We start from the raw sequence: 19,811 nt of genomic DNA, 5'->3' as shown, positions 1-19,811 counted from the left end.
TGCAATGTGCTGTTAATTTCAATATATCTTTTAGTGCAAAGCAAATCATTGCAGTTAATTTTTGGGAGGGCCTGGTGCAGATGGATTTCAAAAGAACTTGTCTCCTCATGCAGAGCAGAGTTTCTTTAATGCTTCTTTTCCTTCTGAGTTGATTTTACATTCCTTTTAATCACATTGTTCTCTGCTATCCTGAAGAAAAAAAACCAGCACCTCTGAAAACATGGAAATTGGCTGTGTTTGTAGTTCATCGCTTGCTTGATGGTGTTTCTTTGGCTTTTAGCATTCTCTTTATTTGTATTGCCTCTTCTGCCAGCATGTGTTTTGACAGAGCAGGGGCTTTCTGTGTATGTACAGCACCTGACACCTGTGGTGTGGGCTCAGGAGGAAGATGAGCAATGAGCAGTTGGATGAACACAGGTTGTCTGTGACTTCATTTATACCAGTCAGAGGATTTTTATGGGTCAGGTGTGTATTGCCAGTTAGTCTCATTCATCTCCTTGCATGTGAGGGATGTGCAGGTATTGTCCTGAAACAGGATTCCCAACAGATGTGTGAGTTTTTGGAAAAAATCAGAAAATTTTATTATGTGTGTTATTTATATTTGTTTGGCTGAAAGCGCAATAAAATCAACTTTTTGCTTCTGGCAGTAACCTCTACTATAATACACTAGAGGAGGTGCTGGGACTCCTGGACTAGTCAGTGGTGCACCTTTTCTTTCAGCCATGCAGAACTCTTGGTTAAAAGAGGAGAGCGAGGCATGAACATATGGGCATAAGAAACATTTAATGTTTTTGCATCCTCTTACGTGCTTTTAGAAAGTGACCCGTGAGAGGCAGCATTTTAACTTGCTTTTATAGAAGCTGGGACCAGGGGTAGCCACATCAAGGATTGAAAGTTGTTTTTAAGTAGCCCCGTTTGCTTACAAGGGATGGCCTTGTGATATTCACACAAATAATATAAACTGAGGAAAAAATATTTGATGGAACAAATAGAACTGCTGAGACAGTTACTACAGCAAGTACAGCTGCAAGTCCTCAGCATGTATGTTAATCCAAGGAACAGCACATGTACCAGAGAACCTGGGCAAATTTATTTTACTGTGACATGTTGTAGTGCAACAGCTCTTCCCCAGCTGTGCTTTATTTGAAGCTTGAGATCTCTGTGGAGATTAGGAATGTTCAGTTGGATGATTTTAAGGGTTAGTTTCAATCCAGCTGTTAAGGATGGTAACTACTGTAAGGAAAAACAAATGTGTCATGTACTGCGACCAGCACTGTTGATGAGACATATCTTTGTTGATGAGATTGACAGTGGGATTGAGTGTTCCTGCAGCAGGTTTGATGATGTCACCCAGCTGGGTGGTGCAGTCACCATGCTGGAGGGGAGCAATGCCATCCAGAGGGACTTTGACAGATTTGGGAGGTGGGACTGTGTGAACCAGGGAGACCTTATTGTGCCTTGAGTACCAAAAGAGGTCTGCAAGAGAGTTGGAGAAGAACTTTTGACAAGGGCATGTAGTGACAGGGCAAGGGAAAATGGCTTCAATAAAAGAGGGCAGGGTTAGATGATATGCAGGTAAGAAAATTTTTTTACTGTGTGTTGAGAACAGATTTTCCAGAGAAGTTATGGTTGCCCCTCTCTGGATCAGTTCAAGGGCAGGTTGGATGGAGCCCTGAGCAACCTGGTCTAGTGGGTGGTGTCCCTGCCCATGGCAGGGGGGTTAGAGCAGATGATCTGTAAGGGCCCTTCCAACCCAAAGCATTCTGTGATTTTCTGTGCAAGAGACAGGTAGTTCCAGGCTTGGAGAGGAGGCACACTGGCCTGTCCATTACACAACAGTCTTTAGGACAACTAACTATATATTTCAAACCTAGCAAACAGGTGTTTCTTCCCCTTCACAAAAAGTCTGAAATGAGTTAATTTGGAGCTTTTCTTCCCATTTATTTTGTTCCTCAAAGGTTTTACCATCAAGGCATTTAGGGCTGCTCTGGTTTCTTATCCCTCTGCCTCCCAACAACCTGCTTACTCAGGCAGTTGGTTTGTGTACACTGAAATTCTTGCCTTTTCCAAACAGCTGCAGTATCTTTCTGTAAACATCTCCGAGGGGGAGGGATTGACATGCAGCAGAGGCTGAAAGCTGGTGCAGGAAGAGAGCTTCTGCATGCCTGCCTAGACACTGAGGTTCAAGCAACAGGGCATAGCTGGGAACATACTTAGTCACAAGTAATTTATTTTTTAGGGACGCATGCTTTCTTGATCCATATACTCGTATGTGAGTGTTAACAATTTATACAACTACTGAACATTTCCTACCTAAGTGTGTATTGGGCCGGCTTATCCTGTGACATACCCAGAACAAGGATTTTTGATATCTCTTAAGAGTACTCCTTTTGGACCTGGCAGGATGCCAAGAGCTGCACAATAAGGTTTGTGAGGTTCTAAATGTGGAAGGAGTTGTGCAGTGCTGCATGAAACACAATTGACTGAACAAATGTTGGAGAACAAGAAGTCTGTGTAATTACGGGCTTAGTGCTGGTTAATACCTAACAGAGGGTGATATTCAGTGGAGGTTGCTGCTTACTTCCTGAGTTCTGAGTGTGCATGAACAGAACCCAAATCTTTGTGATAAAATACCTGAGAAGCTAATTTTTTTTAAGTACAGAAGTTGCAAGAGTTGATGTGGTATACTTGTGGATCTGTAAACAGCATCTTCTGTAGCATAGCAGTCTATGTGTTTTCAACTTCTCAAGAACATTTTTAAGGTTCATGGTCTACCCAAAGACAGTGTGGTCTTGAAGATAAGCAGGGAGCAAAATAGGAACTATATCTAAAAAGGCTTTTTGGTCTGCTTCAGAGTGTGCAAAGATGAGTACAGAGAAGTTTGAGTTAGTATCATAAAGAGGCTACTCTTCAGAATAAAGTAGTCTCTTCAGGCTTCATATATAGAAATGTATTTTCCTTTTCAAGGATACATTTTCAATTTGAAAATTATGTCTGCCTTGATACTGTAAGGTGCCAAGCACTGCTTTGTTTGCTGGGATCTATGCTGACCTTTCAGGACATTGATTGACTTCTTCCTGCTGGGCTGAGATAGCTTGAATGCCAACATGTTTGGAAGGATTGGAGACAAAATGTCTGGTAGCTTTGTGGCTAAGACCATAGCAGCTTTCATCTTCAAAGTGCTCTCTGTGTGACTTGGCTCCAAAGAATGGCTTCCATTTTACAGAAAGGCAAGCTATGGCTGCAGGTTTAGTGACTTCTACTCCCTCCCCCCAGGACAAGAAGAAATTGGGTGCATCTACAACATGGAGTTAATGAGGGAATGTTGTTTAAGCCCCCAGTATAATAAGTTTCTATTTTCACATGTGCACTACTTTTTACTGTTTAAGACGTGTTGCTGTTCACCCCTGCGATAACCTGGTGTTGGCAGGCAGAAGAGATGACATCTAAAAATGACTGATAAATTCTCAACAGAAGTGTCCTGAACTTCTCTCCTGTAACTGAAGCTACAGGACCTCTCTCAGTTTTTAGTGGAGAAGCCTGATTGGAACATCTTAACCATAAGCTGGTTGATCATGAGGCATTTGTGTCTTGTGGGATTTTGTGTGAGCTCTGTACTTTTCACTCTTCTGGTCAACAGCCATAAGTGATATGTAGTTGATTTGAATTCTAGGATGCTAGCTGGAGTACAGTCATCCTTTAACAAACCATTCTTGCAGGAATGAGCTTGTGTTGGTGTGTAAAATGCTGCTGATGAGTGTGTAACTAGAGACACTTGGCTCATGGTACAGAGAGGTTCACATTTGTTCTCATTTTTTCTTCCACATAAACTGTCACCATGCTTCTCATCCGAGCATGAGATGTATCTTTTGGTTTTTTGCTGCAAAAGTCACATGTATGCCTTGTAATGTCTCTGAAGCCCCCTGTATGGAGGCATAATTTAGAACTTTTTGTTAATAAAGCTATATTTGGGATGTCTCCTATCAATACCATCCATGAGCAAACCACATGGATGCTCATTGCCCATGAGTAAACCAAGGGTTTAATTTGGAGCTTGAAAGGGATTATTTATCTTCCCATGAGTAAAATGGAAATAAGCATACTTGCACTTCACTGTCTGTCATGAGGCAAAGGTCAATAAGCATTAAAAACTTGGGTACCTGGCTGCTGCCTTTCTCCCAGTAGGTACTTTTCTGGTCAAATCAAGTGCTTGTTAGTAGTTTGAGTCCTGGAAACTGTTATGACTGCTTGTGGGATGAAGATTGTGTTGAGTGGATGGTCAGAAATTAGGGTTTCTGCTTGCTTAAAAAGAAGTGGGAGACCCCAGTGGTGTTGGTGACATTACCAACACAGGGCTGTTGGCTTGAGGCTGTCCTATTTGGGTATTAACTTGACTGACTGCTTCCTGGTATTTTAATTATCTTCGTTTTGATCCAGCTGAAATATTGTGGGTTTAGAAAATAGCTGCTGAGTATGTACAGTGGCCACTTAATGATTGAGTGGATGAAAGGTGGTATTGATGAGTCTCTAAGGAGAAGTCTGCTATTCAGGCTTGCAAACTTGTTCTGACTTGCAGTGAAGAATGTGGAACTAAATGCTTCCTCTGGAAGACTACTTAATGTCCAGCTTTTTTTAATGTGGCATGGGATAAAAGGTCTCTAGATGCTGTGGCTAGTTGTTTCCCACCGCCCCCCATGTCTTTTGAATAACTTCCTATGTTTAGAGAATGAGAGACTGTATGTTTATGCATGATGTATTTTCTCACAGTATGAGTCTGACTTTTGTTTGCTAATTACCCAATCTTGGATTTAAACCATGAAATGGCTGCTTTGGAGCTGAGTTTCTTCATCTTATAAACCATGAAACTGAGCTGTGGACAGCACTGATTTGACGTGGTCCCTGTTGACATAGAAGGAGGCTCATGAGTTGGATTTGTAAGCCAGGATGAGTTTTCACAGGTCCTTACTGTACTACATATTGGAGTCACAACCATAGAGCAACTGGTATCCTTCACTGGGGGTGTTTAAGCATGGGCTAACACACTGCAGGCATTATTACAATACAAATTGAAGACTCCAGAGCTCTGACAACAGACTAGTACCAGACTTAGATTCCCTCCCCCTTTAAATGGTTAGTGAGATCTAATAAAAATGTGTGTTCTTGCGAAGTAGTGCTGCATTTCAATGCTGCTGCTAAGGGAATTGGGCATTCCTTAGAGTTCTTCAGGTGATTTGAGAATTTAGAAAAAATGGGTATCTGTCTGTGGTGGTGTTGTTGTTTTGGTTTTTTTACCCCAGTGGCGTGAATACCTTTTCTGGACTTTCTTGACTGGATTTTATTATTGATTTTTGTCATATTATTATCTGTTTTCTATATTGTTCTAATGTACTATTTAAACAAAAAACTAAACTGTTTTGAAAATACTAAACATGTGGTTCTGTGATACATAAATACCCAGTTCACAGTTTTTTTAATAGCATATGAGATGTCTTCAGCAGTGTTTTGTTGCATAATTTTCAATAGTCTGATAATGTATGTCCTTGAAAAGCAAAGCTTGGCATGCCTGTTTATACTATGCATGCTGAGGGAAACTAGTTTCTAATCCTGCCATTCCCTAAACAAGAGGTAGAAATAAGGGAAGTAATCGTATGGGTACAAGACTATGATTTTAATTACGCCTGCTTTCTTTCCTGAAGGGTAGTTACTGCTTAAATGACATCTTACTCTGATCTTTGATGTGCTTTTCCTTTCACCTGCATGCACTGTTGTCGCTCAGACCCTGAGTCTGTATCTGTCTGCTCCTCTGTTCAGTAATGTGTATGTTCAGCTCTTGCTGTGAAATCCCATGAAATTCATGTATTTTGCTGTTGATGCCTTTTCACTCCTGGCCCAGCACAAGTTGAGTCCCTTTTGCTGATGGAGCTAAGTTCAAACTTCCCCTATGCACAGCAATACCTTTAACTTAGAAAGAGAGATGGGACTTTGAATTCAGCTGGTCCCTTTCCTTGCCTTGTGGGAGTTTTCCTTTGTCTTGTGGGAGTTTTTCTGCAAGACCTCTATGCAAATGTGTTACTCTTCCTGAAGGAGTTCTGGTGAAAGGAAGCTCCCTGACCTTTCAGAATAGCCTGTTACCTGGTCTTATAGTTGAATGTATTGTGCAATCTGAAACTTCTCTGCTGAAGCCAAATTGATTGTCTCTTGTCCTGCACCACTGGAAAAGAGACAATGGACAGCATCAGGCTACAGGATGCTCCTGAAATCAGTACTGGGACTTGGCTAACTGAGTTCTCATTCTGAACATAAGAAATAGGGAGTAGATAGGGTAGTTTTAGATTGGACACAAATTGATTTATTTTACAGTGAAGGGGGTGAGACAGTGAAGAAGGTTGCCCAGAAAAGTGGATTCTCCATCATTGGAAGCGTTCATGCTCAGTTTGGATGGGGCTGGGAACAACCTGATTTAGTAAAAGATATTCCTCCTCATGGCAGGGGTCTTGGACTAGATGATTGTTAAATGTCCCTTCTAACTTAAGCTGTTCTGTGATTCTGTGTATTTGAAAATCAAAGGAGTAAAGGAATAGATTTTGTGTACACCTTTGTGGCATTATAAAGAATGAAGTTTCTCTTGCCAGCAAAATTCCTGTTTCAGTGTGTTGAAAGATTTGAGACTTGAGATTCAGCTTAGAAACATTCATGAGACAGGCTCTTGATGCTTTTCAGAGTAGAAAGAGGCAAAGCAGAGTTTTTTGGATGGAGAAGAGCAATTATGAACTTCAGGCAAGACAATGCTGATTCTGTTCTCACCTTTATGTTACAAGACCTTTTGTGACTTGTTAAGGGTCTAGGCAGCCCTGTCCATGAGTCATGGACTTGTTAAATGTGTGGATTGTACAAAGGAGGATGTGTTAGTGTTTGGTAGCACTTTGTAGCTCTTGCAGTTATGGCTGGCCAAGTGCTCTTTCACCCAATTGACTATTGATTCTTCTGGAAAAGAGGACAAACTTCCAGTGCAAATGTTACCTGAGAAGGGAAACTGCCTGTAAACTGTTGTGTCTTCCACTGTGTCAAGACATCTGTGTCTGGAATCTGTTGTTTTTTTTCTTTTTTCCCCTTTATTTCCTCGCTCCTTTTTCTGTCAGACTCTTATTGTTTTCCTGTACTCTTCCCCTCCACTCTTTCCTGGTTTTATTTGTTAAATAACTCTGGAGAAGTGGTAGCTTCTATGTGCAAACCATACTTGCTGATTGCCATTTGTTATGTGTAACATCTGTGACCTTGTGTGGTGTTTTACACAATAAAGTCTCTTTGCTACTTGGAGGTAGTGTAGTGAATGCCATAGAAATGAGACATTCATAATAATCCTTGTGATTCTGTTATCTGGTAAAAATATAAAAAGAAATCTTTTGTTTCTAGCATAATTTACTTTGGAGGGGTAGGAGGACACATGCAGAAGCCAATTTACAATTTTTGTTCCAAAACCAGATCTATGGCATTTGGATGTGTTACTAGGGCGTGGAGCTCTGTAACACTGTTGTGTGTTTGGGGACTCAGCTTTTTAGCTTATCATAGCTGAACAACACTGAGGTGGAGAAGTTCTAGCTCCTGTAGCCTATGTAGTTGTTTTCTTTTCCATTTCATTGAAGTCTTGCAGTTAGTCATTGTTAGTACTTTCCTGGAAGGCATTCAGCTCTTGGTTTGATAACCTCTGAGATAAAACCAAGGCACTGCTCTCGCCTGGTTCCTCTCTCTGTTACCTCTCTAGCTGAAACAGCCAAAATTAGATTCTGGATTTGCTTTACTGAAGAGCGGCTCCCTGTCTCTTTCCCCCTGCCCCAGAAGTTTAGATGGGTTGTTGCTGTGAACAAGATTCCAGACTGTTATGCTGCCTTTGTACTTGATGTCCCAGCAAGCGCTGGTAATAGGGCTGCAAAGCCTTTCTGATAAATGAAAGCACTTAAAACAACACTGTCAAGGGTTTTTTGAAGATGGAATGAGTCTTGTCTGTGGGAATTGGGGTGCATGGAAATAAATTGATAAAGTAACCATCTTTTTTGCTTAATGGGAAAAGAAGACTCATAACTTCTTTTTGAAAAAAAAAAAAAGAGAGAGAACAGAGAGTGAGAGAACATTTTAAAACTGTCAGGGCTGCTGATACTTAAGTTATAATCTTAGATACAACAATCTGGGTTCCTATTCTTGCCATTAGATGTCATCAATAACAGTTTCAATAAATATCCTTTGCTGCAAGTCTACCCTTCCTTTTTTGAGCAATCGTTGACTTTCTTGTGTGTGTGTCTCTTCTCACTCCTGGTGTGGGATCACTGGCCTGAAAGGAAGGGGAAAACTATCTTCCATAAATCTTCTGTAGAGTTGTGTTTATGTAGGGGGATTGTGCTGGTTCACCAAAATAAAAAAATCTCCCCCCAAGACTTAACTGCATCTTGGTGATACTTTCCTGCTCTTCCCTGGTGTGGTGGGCTGACCTTGGCTAGCTGCTTTTTAACTCTTCTTCCTCAGTGGGATGGGGGAGAAAATGGTAAGAAAAAGCTAAACGATTAAGACAGAGACACAGAAATCACTTACTAGTTATTGTCACGAGCAAATCAGACCTGACTGGAGAAGATGAAATTTACTGCTAGTTAAAATAGATGTGAATGGTGAGGAAGGTGGACAAAAATCTGCCCATGTCCATGAGTCTGGGTGTCGGATGGGATTTCACTGAATGATGATGGCTCACCCTTTTCCCCGTGGCAGTCCAGGAGCTGTGGCTTTGGAGGACTCCGCCCAGCTCTGGGTGTTGGTGTCTGGCACTTCAGACGCACTTGCTGTCCCTGAGGGGAAGTTGTTTCATGTCCCTAATGCGGACCGGCTACCTGCGTGACAGGCACGAGGCACCAGTTTGTTTCTCAGCCCTGAGGCAGAAAGGTGTTTTCCGTGTTTTCCCTGCCGGTGTTTGGCACGGATTAGCTGGAGCTGGGCTGTGAGATCAGGTGACTAATCACCTATAAGGCCACTAATTAAGCAATGGGGTAGGATAATGGCATGCTGCGGCTTACTGGTGACATGCTGGGCGGGCAGCTGAGCTCCCCTGAGGAGCTCCAGGGGCCTTGATGCCATGGAGTGTCATGGGGGAAACACCCATTCCTTGCAGGACAGGTCAAATTTCTTCCTTCGATGACTAAGAAATGATTGGGCACAAAGTTATTTCGGGGGAAATAGTCCTTGGGTTAATCCTTTAACAATTTTAAAGAAAATTATTTAAACAAACCCTCACTGTAATTGATACCTGGATTAATCCATGAGGAGCTAAATGGGAATTTGTGACCCAGGGTCCTGCCGTGGCTCTTCCCTAAGTGCGGCTGCACCTGGGGGAGGCCTCCTGCTTTCAGAGATAACACCAGGCCTAAGCAACCCTGACATTTAAAAGGGGAAAAATTAGTTTCTTTATCAGCCAGCTGAAATTGGAAATTGCAGGGGGAGCAGGGGAAGCTCTGGAAGAGGCAGCATTAAAAATACTGTGTTACTACTATTCTTCAGAAGAGGCTTTATGTCACAAAAGCATGTCTTGGACAAAGACATCAAATTCCATCTGCTGTTTCTTTGTGTTTAAGTTGAGAAAGTAATACATGTTGAATCAAGCATGTGTATTTTTCACCACTGTTAACATTTCTCTTGACACTGCTTTGACAACAGCAAGAACAGTTGCTGGAGGTGAGACACAGCAGGGCTGCCGTGCTCCAGGTGGCACAGGGAAGAGGTCTTGGGGAAGGAGTTGCTGCCCAGGGCACTAGTGCTGTGCGAATTTACAGCACCGGTTTGATTCCTGCCATCTCCTTGGTTTGTCCCCACAGACATCACTTAGATGGCTTCCTTGCTTCCTAGGTGCTGGAGTTGGAATAAATCCCTGGTTATTTGGTCTTCTGAAGTGGTGGTAGGTGTTGAGCACTTTTGCTGTAGGTAGGAATGAAGGGGGTTTCAGTTTCAGCAGGGATGTGGTGATGGAAATGTTCTTTGGAAAAGCTGAAAGGAATAATATAATTCAGTGTGTGACTTCATGATCTGAGGGAGAGATGAGCTTGTGGATGTGGCTTCAGCAGGGAGAAGTGAGAGCAAATTATTCTGGAACCCAGATGAAGTACATGCCTCTTACTTCAGCTGAGTGCGAGATCAAGATATGGCAAGGTGAGCAAATAATATAGGACTTCATATCACTAATGTAAAACTGCTGGAAGGTTTTCTTTAAAAATGCAAAAACAAGCAAAAAAAGAGCTCCAACAAAATCCACCAGCGAAAGTATTAATTCAGCGACATAAAAAACCCCCAAAAGCTCAAGTTTTCTACTCTCTGAAAGGAGAACAGATGCTCTTTGCCACTATATAGGGAGCCCAGGTAAACAAACTGCATTGATTTCAACCAAACAAATACAGCAAACAATAAAGTCAACTCTTACTTGAGCAGGCTTGGTTTGAGGAAAACAGTATTTTTATAGACAAGAACTAAATAGTTGTGGAAATGTTTGACTTTCCCAGTTTTGCTTTCCAGGCTGACCACAAGCTAAATAAAAAAGGGGGTTTCTTCTTGAGCTGTGTTTTGATAGGAGTGCCTTAAGCTTGCCTGGGAAGCGGCTAAACACAGGGCTGGTGTCAATCTGCTGCGTGCCATCAGGTGTGTTTAGCTGGGTAATACACCAGTGAGATGGAAACATAATCAGGCTCCTTTGGTATCCTCTGCTTGCCGGCTTGCATTTTGCTGGAGAATCCCGTAAAGCCTTGGGCTGTGCTGGTGATTGTCAGGGCTTTCAGGGCTCCTGGCATGCACATGCATAATGCATGCATGGCGTGCAGGTGACAATGAGAGACGGGGTTCAGAGTAGGGATTGCAGTAAGACTAATAGGTTTAAGGAAATAGCATTTTTTGCCTCTTTTAAATAATTGGGTTTCTTTGATTTTTAAAATGTCTGACAGTTTTTTGCTTAGCACAAAGCACTTTATATTCTAGGTCTTGCCACCCAGATAACTGCTATTTTCTCTTTTCCCTTCTGCAATTTGCCACTGGTTCTGTCATGTGTAGGGTATAACAAGGTTTTATGAACACCTGCTTTGCATTGTTTGGGGTCTTTTCTCTCTTTTTTTTTTTTTTTTTTTTTTTTTTTTCCTTTTAGTAAAAACCCCACAAGCCTTGCTGAAGAAGAGAGGGTAGAGTACCAGTGGGCTTCCATGCAGGTGTCTGGGAGCTGGCTTGCCAGGGTGTACTGAGGAGCTGGAATTTGTCTGACAGCTTTTGGGGAAGGGCCTGTCTTTGCCCTGAAAACAAAAGACTGTCTCTCACGGCAATGTGGGCTGTGGATTTTGGTTTGCTTACAAAAATCAGATCAGTTTATAAGGGCGGACTGAGTTTGCTACAAGCAACTACTCTTGATAGAAACCTCTTCCAGTCAGAGCTGGGGTAATGTTAGCCTTGAGGATCTGCCTTATCTGGGTTTTATTGTGTTGTTGCTCTGGTAACAGCAAATCTTATACCTTTATTAAAGGAATCAGGGATATTTTATTTTATTCTCTAGACTCCAATCAAAGAGAAATTTTGAGGTTTGTTTCTACCACATTTTTGATCTTAGCAGAAAATTTGTACTTGCTCTGCAGAGAGCAATTTCAGAGCAGAGAGCAATTTTTTGTTTTAACTTTGGCAAATAAAGATCAGGACTTGCAAGAATACTTTGTGTCCATATTCTAAGTATAACTTTGGGTTTTAATCCAGTCTTAAAAAATGGGGAAAATTCTACAGGAAACTTGAAGTCGGGAAGAATTAAACCTTCTTAAGCACTTTGTATGCACTCAATGCCATGCTGCTTTATCAGCTTCAATTCAGAAATTGTCTCCAAGGCTTTTGACTGTTTTGGAAACAGGTCTTGTAGTGCAAAGGTGGCTGTTGAGAGAGCTGGTTGTCTTGAGCTGTCACTGTGCTTTTCTGTGTGCAATTACAGAGTTATATTGAGGCAGTGCTTGAGGTAGGTGGTGTCTTGGTCAAGTCACACTTTTATTGTACAGGCTTTGAACCTGGAAAAAACACAGATGGATCAGTTGGTAAAGAAGAATAACTCTGCTGCCTTTGGTTTTGGGAGCTTCTCTGTACATGCTGTTGCAATATACTACTACCCTGCTTTGAATGGGCTTGGTTTTTGCTGTATCCATCCAAAGGAAGGCATTTCTTTTTGCTGCTTCAGTTCAAATCCCTTTTGCCCAGTGTTTCTATTCAGAAAAACTGTAAAGCCTCATCAGAGGACTACTATTTCACCTGGATTCAGAAGCAGTCAATTTTGATGTTCATGGATTAGGATTTACTACAGTTTTAGTTATTGTTTTATATCTAGTTTAATTTGATCTATAGTATTAAAATCAGAATGCTCCAATCAAGTGTTCATTGTTGTATTTTGTTTTTTCTTGCAGGGAAGTTATCCAGTGTGGGAAGATTTTATAAATAAAGCTGGGAAACTGCAGTCTCAGCTTCGGTAAGTTTTATGTTACACAGTCAAGATCCCCTACAGTTCCTTGGATGTGCAAACATTAAGATTAAATGGAGCTTTTGCAAGGATAATTTTCTAAGCACATTCTAGTAAAATTGCACATATTTCTTAGTCAATACCTGCATGTAATTTTTAAAATACTACTACTGGTGTCTTAATGTATTTAGGAAAATTCACAATAGGCCACCAGCTATACATAATAAACATAAAATTAGCTAAATTTCATGTATATTGATGAAAAACTGGAAAGAGTTTATTGTTGTTTAGTGAACACACATTTGGAGCTAGGTCTATGATGCCCTTTTTATTAGTGTAGAATACAAAGGGGTTATGTTGGAAGAGGGCTCAAAATATTAAAAAGTTTTTGGTAGCCTTAACAGCATTTTCTTCTGACTTAAAAATGAAGGGAATTGCTTTCCTGGATTGCTTTGCATTGGTGATTATTAAAACTTAAAGTTTTGGGGCATACTTTGAAAATGGTATTCTGGATTTTTCGTATATGGCAGAAGTATCACGCTCAGACCAATTCTACCTCTAGAATTAATTAATTTGTAAAATTTGTTTCTGCTGATACAAATAAAAGCTCCATTTCCTCACAACTCTCCCTAAACCAGAGTCTCCCCTCTGCTCTATAAAGCACCAGTTTTTGTCCGCAGCAGCTGTAATGGTAACAGGTTATTGGCAGTTTGGTTTGTGGTTCTGTGTTGCATTATGAACCATTCCCAAAGAAGCTGGAGGTTTGCTTAATTTGCCCTTAACAGCTGGAATATGCTGTCTACTACACCGTGCCTAACATGCCACACTTGCATGTGGTTTTTTTCCTTCTCTAGCAATGATGTCACAGTGAATATGGAAGATGTAGAAGAAGTAGAGAAAGAAGAGAAATAGAGAACTTTCCTAGCCTTATGTACTCTTCAAACACAGGGCTTCTGGGATGGCATGAGGCATAGTTTTGTTTATTTCCCAGTCCTGTGGTGTTGCATTCAGTCAGTGCAGTGCTACAGGAACATGCAAGCAGGCAGCTTGAAAGCCTGTGTTCGAGGATTTGCTGTTTGTTTCTAGCAAATGTGAGCCTTTTGCTGCTGTTTCATTTCTGTGTGCTCTGATAAAGGACAGCAGATGTCATTTGAGCTGGAGCCAGGTCTTTCTGGATCTTGTTACTGGGGAAATGGAACTTTGTTATTAGCAATATAATTAATAATTAACAACACAGTATATGAATAGCAGTGTGACCCACAAGTTTGGAAGATGAGCATCACAAAGAGTGTTAAGGAAAATTTTAGAAAAGATTTTCTGGTTCCAGGGCCCAATATTGCTAGCTAGCTGTCAGGGTGGGGGATTTGCCCTCCCTTTAATCTCCGGGGCATGTGGAGAGTCCTTATGCATTTGCTTGGTCCTCTCACGCCTGGGGTGTTTTTTTCTGTGTGTGTTCAAATCTTTTGTGCTTGTCAGTAGGCCATTTACTACACTGCCAGTTATGTCCTCTGGATCTTGAGCATATTTGGAGTGAGACTTGCATAAAATCTGACCTAATTAAGCAGTCCTGTGGTCTTTCTGGCCAAGGATCAGCTTCCCTGCAGGTCTACTGGGTTTTTTGAGGCTACGAAGGAGCTCTTGAAACAAAGTGAATGTGATAGTCCCAGTTCTGGATTTTGCTTGAGAAGGCTGACTGACACCATCAGGGGAGAAAATCAGAATTACTATTAGAAAAGATGTGCAGGAACAGAACCATGAGGTAACTGTGGAGAGGGCACAATTGTAGAGCCCTGGCCTACTTTCTCTTTAATTGGGTCAACCAGACTATAAACCTTCAGAAATTGGGACTGACCTGAGGTGTTCAGAACTCTGGGGTGTGCTTATGTAGAACAAACGTGTCTGGAAAACTGTAACTCACGTTTGCTGTCCACTTGAAGAGATGTGTGGTCTGTGGGTGCTTTCCAAACATGGAAGGAGATTGGGCTAGTGAGGTTGACACTTTGGATTGTGAAGTCTGAGGTTTCTGGTGCACCTCTCAGGAAAGGTCCTGCTTGGAGGAGCACTAGATCAGAAAGGGGTTGTGGTAATTTTGGGGGTTTGGGGGTTGATGGTTTTTGTGGGTTTGAGTTGTTTTGTTTTTTTTCTTGAAATTGAGGGTTTTTTTCCTTTTTTCCCACTTTTCCATTTGTCCAAGAACTCCAGGCCAGTCTAATTTCAAAAAAAAATTCTGTTTCAAGGGATGCTCATACTCCCCACATGAAAAATGCAGGAAACTGTTTGGCTAGGATCCTAGATAAAAGGAAGTTTTTGCATGTTTATTCTTAAAATATGCATGTTCCCTGAAAATAGCAGTGGCTATAATTTGTTCACTAATGGGTGAAGTATAATGTGTGTTAGATTTGTTTTTCATGTTTGACTGCTTAATATTAGTTCATCAGAGGAAATCAGCTAGAAGGAGAGTGGCTGTGCTCTTTTGAAACAGCACCTGTCCTGTGCAATTCTCAGCATGGAATTAGCGTGGCTGCCTCCAAGTCCATAGTGCTAACACAAAGCAAGGAAGGGATTAAGAAATGAAGGAGGGAAAAGGCTAAGTTCAGATATAAAAGAGAATACTTTTTGTGGCCTCTGCAAGTTCACAGTGTTATTCTTTATAAGCCTAAATGTTTTTGGCAGTAATTAAATAGGCATCAATGAGACACTGCTAATGTTTTGTTATCTGTATGCATTTCAGGACTACAGTAGTAGCAGCTGCTGCCTTTTTGGATGCCTTTCAGAAAGTGGCTGACATGGCTACTAATACACGTGGTAAGCAGATGTGTCAATATTGAGTTTAACAGAATGCTGTGTGGTTTATACCATTTGTTGTAATAAAAAGAAGTCTTGTTACATTGACAAGCAGATCTGTGAGACATCTGTTAGGTGGACTTGCACTTTGAAAAAGTGGCATGTGGAAAAGGAAGTTGTCTTTACTGAAAAAAAAATGCTGGAAACCTGTAATTTAAATGTGTCATCAATCATATGAACAGTTCTTAATTACCATTTGAATTATACGTTGATGAATAATATTTTAGAAAGCAAGATTTACAGAAATCTGTGTTCACTGACGCCTCTGTACCTTGTGTAAATGTAAAAGGCTTGATACTCAGCTGGAATAAATAACTGTAGGGCTGCTGGAGACAGTGCAGATACTAGCTGATGCTGTGTAATAGCAGTAATGATGACAGTGACCTGTACTTCTATCTTTGAGCAAAGACTTCGCTTGTGCTTCCCCCTTAAGTCTGACGTTCTTGGTCAAACTCAATTTTCCTGGCTGTGGGCTTCTCTGGGTAGCAGTCTCAGCTTATTGGTGAGTTTGGAGAGCCAAAATAGTGCAGCTGGCATTCTTTCCAGACTGCTGAGTTGGAAGGAGACAAAAGGCTGCTTCTCTCTGATTGCTGGATGCCCAGTGACCAAGGCATTGTGTGCAGATGTCCCTGCAGTGGTGTAGGGCATTCCCCGTGGTCACTGTCCTTGGACTGCTGCTGAAGAGTAAATCCAGAGTGCGGATAAATCACTACTGAGGGAGCAGCTCTTGGTCACCTCTATCCCTAAAGATTTTGTTGCATTTTTTAAAGTCCTAATGTGCTGTTGGCATTTGACTTGGAGAGTAAGAAAGTAGCATTGCTGACATGAAGGGTGTTCAAGCTCAGTCAGACTTCCCTTACCTCTGGCTAACAGGAGGAGTAGCAGTGGCTGGAGTGAATTCCAAGTCATAGAATGACAAGAGGGAAGAATACTTCTTTTTCCTGTCTAAAGCTAACATTTACATTCTGATAAGAAGTTCCTCATTATATGCACACCTACTATAAATTATAGGTAATCTACTCACATAAAATAATAAACATGACAGAAGGTGGAATAAAGTGAGGATGAGACCCAGGGAAGAACTTAACTTGGATTTCTAACATGTCCTTCCTTCAAGCATATTCTTTTCTTTCTTCTGCCTTCCCCAAGGGGAAACAAAGTAAACTACGAAAATCCTTGTGACTTGTCTTCTAGCTATACTGGCAGGCTTATAGGACTTGCATTGAGATACCAGAATGAATGAAACTTTTCCCACTCTCAAACAAAAAATGGCTTGTGTGGGTTTTTGAAGGGTATTTTACACTTTCTGCTGTGTTGTGTCTTGTCTCTTATCTCTCCGAACACATCCTTTACAAAAGGAGCTCTGTGAATCCAGGCATGCCAAATTTGTATAGCTCCTCTGTTCTGTCTTCTGCCTTCTCTGACTGAAAGGACAGAAGAGAATTTTGCTTCTATTTTTAGAAAGTGATGTTCTGGGCAATGAATCAAAACTCAAAGTTAGCTGGTGGTTCTGATCTGCCCCCCACCCCAACTTCCATTTGTGCCCATTCAAGTTTATCTCAGAGGTTACACCTTGGTCCTTTAACAAATACTGATCATTCTGCCTTACTGTGCACAGGGATAAACACCTGCCCCAGGGAAGGTGATGGCAAAAATCCAATTGTGACTGAGGGCACAATTCAGTAAATATGTGTTTTGCCATCAGTTTAAGGAATTCTATTCCAAAACTGAAACAGAACAGACTTCTTATTTTTTTTTTTCTCTGATGTGGGAATTTTAATAGGCTCTCAGTTTTCCCTTTGAGTGGTTACCTAAAGTGAAAAATTCTCTCCTAAATTTTGCCTGTTACTTACCCAGTTTATAGAATTAGGTATCCGATTGTGTAATCAAACATCTGGCTGTGTTTCACACTGTTTAGAGGGTTAACAGATAAACCAAAGTTTACAGTTAACAGATTAACCAAAGTCAGACAAAGTCATGGTCAGTTGCTGGGGATATATGAGACTTGAATAGCACTTCCCATGACAAAGGCAGGGAAGTTGGTGTATTTTACATCATGAGGCTCTTTTATCATTGCATGAGCCAAATGCTTCTTCTGGGAGCTAACTGTATATGAAAATGCTGAAGCAGGTGCCTGCTCTGGAGGGACAGCGTTAGTTCCTTGTAGGATGACTGAAGTGTTGTGAAGCTGGTGCTGCCTTTAATTTGTAATTGCTTGTAGTTCTACAGAAAGTGGCCTGTTATTTTAAGACTCACTGATCTAGCTGATGAAAGTGTTTTATCAGTCAACAGGACAACTCTGGCTACTCTTTAATCTGTGTGCAGCAGCATTAACTTTGAAAGAAGAAAAAATGTTTGCCTGGATATACATATCCACACACATGCAAGGGGAGACAATCTCCTTTTAGTCACCAAGTGTTCAAGAATGAGAGCCTATTTCCATCATTGCCAGTCCGTGTTCCAACTGGTAGCCTCACCTTGTGTGCCATTACTGCTCTTCCCAAGCACTGACTTTGCTCTTTTGGTGCATCGTTCTCTCCGTGACATTTACTTCCTTCTAATCCTGCAGTGGTAGTGATGTTAATCTTCGCATTCCCATCTGGAGCACAGATAGAAGGCATAATTGGAGCTCTGTCTGTGGTAAAACCTAGGATTGGATGAGTCAGATAACCTGTATTTTGGTGTATTTTCTTCCCTTTGTAGCTTCTAAAGTAGGAAAAGCCCTGAACATGAAGTACCTGATGTTTTGTGGTGACTCAGTACACAAATTAATTCCCAACCAGCTCATTTCAGCTTTTGCTTCCTCCTTTGCTGTCTCTCCATTTAGATGTGCATCAACCCAAAGTTGTCTTTTTTTCCTCAGTTTAGTTCCCTCAGTTCAATGCTTTGATTTTAGAATGACAAGGGAAAACACAGGGAAATCAGTTCTGATGCATGTATCACCAAAATTTTAGATTTCTGTGGGTCTAGTCATCTAAGAATCATCATTTGAATGGGGGAAATTGTTAAGTTATGCTGCTAATTTAAAGTAATGCTAGCTATATAGCAGTGTGTGCTGTTTTTGCTGGTATCAGAGATTTTTGAAAACAAAATTTCTTCAGATGTTTTGATTTTTCAGCTCTGACAAAATAGAGACATCTATGTGGCAGTTTTTGTTATTCAAGCTGCATCTGTTTGGCATACAGCCCAGAAGAACTTGGTAGTATACGGTGGAATCTGTATTATCTCTCACTGTGATTATTAAAGAGAATGCTTACAAAATATTAAATGAATGAGGTACTTCAGAGTACCTTTAAATCCTTAATATGCCTTAAATAGTGTAATAATAACTCTTGAATATCTTAAAAGTGACATTTCCTTTTGGGGAGATGTGTGCTTATGAGTTTTAGTTCAGGCTTTTCTTACATGGCTTATTTCTGTCAATATTTGAGATTCTGAATGTTTTTACCTCCACTAGTTCTAGCTGAAGCATGGAAGAAATTTACATCTAATTTCATTTTATTTCTGTGTACCTTATTGTTTGTGCAATAAAAAGATATTCCCCTATGAAGGCAAGAACTGCGCATCCCAAATATTGTGTGTTTATATGTGATACATCTTTAAGTTGGCTTTCAACAGTATGTAAAATGGCATGTGTAAATTGCTTTGCTTTTTGTATGCTAGTCTACTTCTGCCTCTGCTGCATTTGAATGTCCTTTGTAGATAAGTACTAGAGCTCAGGAACTTGAAAAAGTAGGTGTGAAAATTAACTATCCTCCTTGTGTTATGAGGGAGATTAATGTGAAGATATGCATGCTTCTTCTGTATCCACTTATTACACCATCAGCAGCTTCCGTGGATAAAACCCTGCCCCAATCTTGCCTACCTGCATCTGCACAGGTGTAAATTAAAATTTATGGAAAGATGATCTAAAAGCTTTGATTTACCCAAGCTTAAAATTGATCTTCAAAGTGAGATTGTTAATGAGGCAGCTGATACTCAAGTCTTGTGGGTTTTTATTTTTCATTCATATTGAAGGGTTTTGCATTTACATAGGTGTGCTTGATATTAGCAGATTAGTTAAATCAGTTCAAGAGGGTGTCAGTATATCACACAGCTTTCTCTGGCCAGTTGGATTCCATGGATTGTAATGCTGTTTGAAGTTCCCTCTTGGCAACTGCTACTAGAGGTATGTTTTCCCTGCCTTTGGTAATTCTGACATCTAGTGTGTTTTCCATCTCTTTCATTTTACAGATGTCTGAGAGGATTTTAAGACAATGCAGAGTTGCAGGAAATTCCACTTGAGTAGGAGACCCTTTCTGCTGGATTGATGGTTTTGAGATCAGGGAGGATACTGTGGGTAGTTAGCCAGCTACCAAAGGGCACTGAGTAGATTTGGAAGCAAAACTCAGTCTGTGTGTTCTGGTTTGAAATCAGAACCAGTGAGAAACTCCAAGTCAGAAATACAGTTTATTAGGAAAAAGGAAAAGAA

At 40.8% G+C, this 19,811-nt stretch overlaps 1 protein-coding gene across 13 annotated transcripts in view; it reads left to right on the top strand.

The window, feature by feature from the left end:
• MTSS1 (MTSS I-BAR domain containing 1) overlaps window positions 1–19,811 on the top strand; it is a 127,952-nt gene that overhangs the window by 4,399 nt on the left and 103,742 nt on the right. For 12 of the 13 annotated variants that reach the window (XM_053976993.1, XM_053976984.1, XM_053977070.1 and 9 more), the window contains 2 exons: window positions 12,444–12,505; window positions 15,228–15,301. In XM_053976993.1, coding sequence (XP_053832968.1) covers window positions 12,444–12,505; window positions 15,228–15,301 — 136 coding nt within the window. Of the gene's footprint in view, window positions 1–8,964; window positions 8,991–12,443; window positions 12,506–15,227; window positions 15,302–19,811 lie in introns of those variants that run through there. The other variant, XM_053977039.1, reaches the window with a different exon arrangement.

This window comes from Vidua macroura, chromosome 1, assembly GCF_024509145.1.
Source record: "Vidua macroura isolate BioBank_ID:100142 chromosome 1, ASM2450914v1, whole genome shotgun sequence".
Classification (NCBI taxonomy): domain Eukaryota; kingdom Metazoa; phylum Chordata; class Aves; order Passeriformes; family Viduidae; genus Vidua; species Vidua macroura.
The sequence above is the reverse complement of the archived record's forward strand: the minus strand, read 5'-3'. Positions and strand labels throughout refer to the sequence as shown.